The sequence below is a fragment of the Nothoprocta perdicaria genome, unplaced genomic scaffold (genome assembly GCF_003342845.1).
Source record: "Nothoprocta perdicaria isolate Ctin4 unplaced genomic scaffold, notPer1 scaffold_64, whole genome shotgun sequence".
Lineage (NCBI taxonomy): Eukaryota > Metazoa > Chordata > Aves > Tinamiformes > Tinamidae > Nothoprocta > Nothoprocta perdicaria.
Genome location: NW_020455910.1, coordinates 3009146 through 3015145, shown reverse-complemented (window position 1 = coordinate 3015145; position 6000 = coordinate 3009146). Strand labels below are relative to the sequence as shown.

Sequence of the window (6000 nt, the reverse complement as noted above, 5' to 3'; positions counted from 1 at the left end):
ACCCACGTACCCACGTTAAGGACAACGCCGGGTCCCCCCGACCCCGCCTGACCGCGGCCGGGAGCCCGGGCCCGCGCGGCGCCGCGTAGCAACCGTTGCTATGTACAACATGGCGGCGCACGGCGCTGCGCCGCGGTGCGCGGGCTCCCCTCTGCGGCCGCGCCTCGGCGGGCTCCCATGGCGGGGCCCGCCGGCCCCGGTACCCACCTGCGCGGGACCCGGCGCCCACCAGCCCGGGGTACCCACCAGCCCGGGGTACCCACCAGCCCGGGGTACCCGCCACGCCGCCCGCCCCCTCGTCTCGGTTTCGGCCTCAGCCGCCGCCGCGCATGCGCAGCCGGCGCGGAGGCTGCGGCGCCGCCTCTCGGCGAAGGCGCCATTACGCGTGAGGCGGCGGCGGGCGCACGGCTGGTGCCGCCAGCCACGCAGGTTTATAACCACGGCGGGCCTTTCTGCCGCCCCAACCCGCACGTTGTGCGCTTGAGAAAGCCCTTGCCAAGCCTCGGCAAATAGTTTAGTGAGGCAGAGTGTCTTGACACGTTGTTACCCTACTTGGGTGTTTGACTTTCAAGAAACAACGTGGGTAAGAAAGGCCTTCACCTTTCTTCACCTACATGCTCTACCCCTAAAGCTTCTCACAGCACCTATGCGTTCACAAGTCAAATGTCATTAGGCCTTTCCTATCAGGAAAGGAATTCCACCTTCACTTCCCACAGTCCACAGCCTGGCTATCAGCTTAATCAAGTTGAGGTCAGACRTATGGAACTCTTAGGGGCACCGTTAGCACTACCAAAATTTGAATTTACAAGCATTTAAGATTACATTTACAGCACACACAATCTAGCAGTATCTTCTAATACACTCCAGTAATAAGAATAATTTATTAACACATATTCCAAATAACCAAATGGATCCAAGGCATCTTTGCTCTTTGATATAAAGCAACCCTCTTAAGCYTTCAATTACAAAGGCAATGCAGATTTTCAGTAGAAAGAGCCCTGTATAAATAAGACTCCCAAGAATTCACGTGAAAAGCAAAGCAGACTTATTTTAGTTGTGGACCACACCTAAATTACCTTTATGCCACAGTCCTCTCCCTAAGAATGACCAAGTCATGGAACAGTTCGGCAATTTCTATTTACACAGTTTCTTAATTTTTCTTTCCTTCCTCTTCCCTTCTTCATGGAGGGGATGATGATGATGATGATTCTTCAAAACTTCTTTCCCAAATGAGGGAAACACTTATCTAAAATCCTGAGACTTCCCCCATTTGAAAGCTAGATACTTGCTTGAGACCTAGCTTTTATTTTCAGTGAAATTTACACAATYCAAGGTTGTTTCTATGCAATTCATTTAAGTCCAAAGAACATTTAACATAGTTCAAAACCAAAATTTACTAGAGAACCATGAAAGCAAGTTTACTGTGACTTAAAAGCTAATACAATATTACTGAATTTAAAAAGACAACAGTTTAAGCCACCACTTTAGAAATGTATTATGGAAAGGTGTAATGGACAAAGTTTACCATCACATTGAAGAGTGCTATTTCAAATCTTAAAATACAAATAAAATGTATTTGTGCACAAGAAGATTTACACAGAAAATTCAACTGAAATACTGTTGTACAGAACTGCAATAAGAAGTCACCAAATCTTCAGCTCACATCACCGGGCATCAAAAACCACCACTGTAATAGTACAGTTAAAGGAAAACTAGATTGAAAAAAATATATGTCATATCAGGGGATGAAATGGGAGAGACTGCCTAAGCATATAGTTACAAGAAATCACACCAAAGCTTTCAGTAATTTCATTTTTAACTAACTGCTCAACACTTCCCATTTGTTAGAAGACCATATTATATAAAACATTTACAATATAGCAACCCAAAAACTATCATGGCTTACTATATTTTGCATTAAAATAAATGAAGGGAAAAAATTAAAAGCATCGAGGAAGAAAACAAACTCTCTAACTACACTGTCTAGATATCCCTATAGTAATTTGCTCTATTGCATTGACACGGCCTTGAAAAATCCTTATATATTTGCCCCCCTTTTCACTGTTGGTCTCTCTGTATTCCTTACCCCCATCTACAGCTTCCAAAATGCATTCAAGTGTCTGTGTAAAAGGATACATCTTTTTGTCCTTTTCTTGTACATTATTCTGTACCCACATTCTCGACATCTGATAGGATCTCTTGCCTTTATTTCATTTTCTGTATGACATTCTGATGTGATGGAAAAAGAGAAAGGGAATGAGAAAAAACAAAAAGCATTGTTAAAGCAACGATACATCTTCCAGAAGTCATAACATTCAAATTCATATTTGTGATAAAAAAAAGTGCTAAGAAATTGATAATTTTAAGATACTTTGCAAATAACATGGTTGATAWAATTGAATTTCACTAAGATATGAGGATCTTGCTATAATCACTAAATTATTATTGCAAAGAACACATTCCACTTCTAATATCACCATGGGGTCTACTAATGAAATCTTTAATTCTCACATTTATTTTCTTTAAAGACATAAAATATTTTGTAACTGTGCCTCTCAAAGTGACCACTGAAAAAAAGCCTGTGTTTTAATCTAGCTATAGTTAGAGGAAGTTTTAATCTCATACTTTAATATTCAAAAAAAAAAAAAACCCAAACACCACCACAGTGGACTAAATAAAAGTCCACTAAGTCTACTTTTAATAATCTGCATCACAATAACTTAAAGAAAGTGTTCTGTRGATGGGGCCCCTACACTGCAGCAGACACTTTCTTGAAATACTTATATGTTACTCTTATCAGAGCAGAAAGCTTAACGGATCATCCAGCTCCAGTGTCCTACTACAGATACGAGGACTGTGCATTCTACATCATTAAAACATCAAACCTCCAAGAACAAGCAGAAAATGACAGAAACATCTTCCCTTTACCTCCGCAGATGTAAATCATTGGCTGCTGCTTTGGAGGCTGAACATCCTTTTGGGAATCCATGATCTAGGCAAAAAAAAAAAAAAAAAAAAAAAAAAGCATACACACCAGTGTTTTTTTTTCAAGTAATATATAGGCATTTCTGTATCTCCATCTACAACCAAAAGAAGAGGGGAGACTTCCATAAAAGCAAAGGCAAACAAATCCTTTTGCATTCTAGATCCATTAGCATTTTAGAATAGCACTATTTACTTCAGACGGGMCTGGATGAAGATGATCAACGGGCACGTATAGGGGTAAATAACCGAGGATGGCGYTGCCACTCACACACCCGGGTTCGAGCTGAAAACCAGCAAACAGGAGCTAAGCCTCGCGCTCCACCCGCGCAGCGGGTGGCACCGCAGCCACCACACTGCCCAGGCCGCCACCACGGGCGCGGCAGCGCGCGGGGACACACTGCGGGCCGAGCATCAGCAGCGCGGCCTCCCCTCGCCCCACGGCCGCGGAGCTCCGGGGAGCGGGGCCGCCCGCCTCGCACCCGGCCGGGCCCGCAGGCGCCGCAGCGGGACTTAGCGGCCGCGAGGCCGCGCCCTTCCCCGCTCGCCTCCCGCCGCGAAGGCGCCGCCAGCTCCGAGAGCAGGAGGAGAGAAGGGAGGGAGAGGCCGAAAGCCGCAGCGCGGCCCTGCCCGCTCACCGGCGCCAGCCGCCACGCTGCGCCCGCCGGCGCCGCCTGATGCCGTCAGCGCCGCGCGCCGCCTCTGCATCCCCCCCCCCGGCCGGGCGGAGCCGGCGCTGCAGCCGCTCCCTCCGCGGGGCGCGCAGCAGCCGTGGCCGCAGCGCCGCCTCCGCGCCGTGCCCCTCCGCGCCGTGCCCCTGCGCGCCCCTCCGCGCCGCCCATCCCGGACCCCCGCAGCGCCGGCAAAACGCCGAACGCGCTTGCGGAGCTCGGCGGCCGACGGAAAGAGCCGCCGCTCCGAAGCGGGGACGGGAGCAGCTCTCCCGCCTAACGGTTTTGAGACTCCCTCTCCCGGCGAGGAGACTCCCTCTCCCGTCTCCCCCATGCCCCGCGAACCAGAATCCTGAGGGAAGCGAAGGCTGCGGCGGCCCGTGATGGCTCCGAGCTTCCTTTTTTTTCTCTATTATTTTCAGAGATATCTTACCTAATATATATTCTTTTTTTTTTTTCTCCTTCGCATCGTATATTTCATATCGAAACGAACTCACGAGGTACAATGCCTTATACTTCAACTGCAGCATCGTATTATCAAAAAGCAAACAAAAAAGCCTTCCARTTTCTACTACTCCAGCACCTGCCAAACCGAAGTAATAAAATAATATAGAGAGAATTTGAAATGCCAGCTTAGTGGCTGGCTCCACATCGCCGGCGGTCTAAACTCGCAGTATTCCACTGCTGTTTGGTAGAACTGTCTGTTTTGGTCCGGTGCCATAAGAGCTACGCTTCTCCCTGGGCGAGGTTTAACAAAAGCTGCGTTTTGTAAATGCGCCAGTTTAAAGGGATTGCGCGTTTGAGAGAGCCTTGCGCGAGCGCGGGGATGTGAGCGGAGGCTCTGGCTGCGCCTGGGGCTGAACCGGGCTTGTTCCCCGAGTGACGGGCGTTTATTAACCGCTGTGTATTGACACTGTGTCCACAAATCACGCTCAAAAGTTGACCTTGAGCTAATCTAAATTAAATTTGTGAAATAACAGGTATTTGCCGTTTTCGCGTTTTTAAGTTAAGCGTGTAATAAAACCACAACATTTTTTAGACGGCTCGACTGGTTCTCTGCACTGCTTTGATCTATCTTCCTTCTRTATAACTTCGTGAGTGCCAGAATAAAACACTAACAAGGAAAAGGGTTCGTGAAAGACAGAGCTTTTCTTCCCCCGGGTCTTTTCYGCCCTTTCGTGGGTGTGAAAAGTTTGAAGCAGAGGGAAAATAACCTGAAACAAACTTCCCTTTAGTCATACGCACTAGGTGACTAAAATCCCATGGCTAAACAAGTAGGATACTCCTTCTCCAGGTTTGTTCTGTAATTTAAATGGATTTGTCAAAGTGATACTTTAAAACGGATTGCTAACTAGAAAACCACAAAAAAAAAAAAAAAAAAAAAAAAGTCAATTAAAGTTAATAACGGTTGTTGGCGTCTTTTAACTGTTCTCTAGGACCTTTATAAGTTTCCCTTACAGGTCTTAAAACTTGGGTCCCTTTCCCGATTTTTCTTAAGCTTGCTTCCCTTTAACGCGCCTTTTTAGCAGTAAAAGCGATTTTAATGGGCTGACAAACACAAGCCCTCAGGATGCTCCTTAGAGTAGCAGAAAGCGGGGAAAKGGAAGAGGGGAATGTGCGAGAGGTTCTCGCTGTTCATTAAACTCCGATAAAATGAGACCCAGGGAAATCCTTCCTTTGGAGAACAGAAAGTGTAAGGAAGCATCAGGGAAAGGTTTGTGCACTGGGTGGAGAGGAGGCGTGGGGTGTTTTTTAGACTGGAAGGAAATGTGATCTTATTCTAGCGCAGTGTGACTGTTTTAATATTTAATATCAATAGTTTGTTTAGAGACAGTGACTGGAACCTTATTTTTTGTGATGCCTTTTTTTTTTTTTTTAACAGCACATTCTTTTTGGTGAGATGTTTCTGTGTATTGCATTAAATCCCATGATAACTTATTTCATTTATTGGACTTTTTTTTGGTTATTATTATTGTTCTAAGTAGCACAGAAGCTGAAGGAACCACCGTTCTTAACTTATAGTTTTTTTTAAAAAAGATTATTTATGGAAATACATTTTTTAAAATCTTTTTTATCCTTTATCCTTGTAATCACCTAAAAACAATATTTTTATCAAAAAAAAAAAAAAAGAAAAATCACTCTTGAATTCTTCGTAAAAAAGGTACCATTTCCCCTGCTTTAGAAAGGTAACTTCTAAGTTCATATTTCCTCAGGTCCCTCTAGGCTGGAGGTTTTCCTGCCTCTTTCTCCAGCCCATATTTCCTTGTTCGAAAAGGCTGGAGAAGTGGGGCTGGCGCAGAGGAAAGGTGCAACCCCACCAGATCTCATTTGCTGGGATTTTAACTTA

At 45.7% G+C, this 6000-nt stretch overlaps 1 protein-coding gene across 1 annotated transcript; it reads right to left on the bottom strand.

The window, feature by feature from the left end:
- Positions 1-1017: 1017 nt before the first annotated feature.
- POLR2K (RNA polymerase II subunit K) lies at positions 1018-2997 on the bottom strand. Its single transcript, XM_026050057.1, has 3 exons — positions 2929-2997; positions 2137-2229; positions 1018-1687 (listed from the first exon to the last, which is right to left on the bottom strand). Exons 1-3 carry the CDS (start codon positions 2987-2989, stop codon positions 1665-1667), a joined length of 177 nt encoding a protein of 58 aa, XP_025905842.1. The 5' UTR covers positions 2990-2997; the 3' UTR covers positions 1018-1664.
- Positions 2998-6000: the final 3003 nt, after the last annotated feature.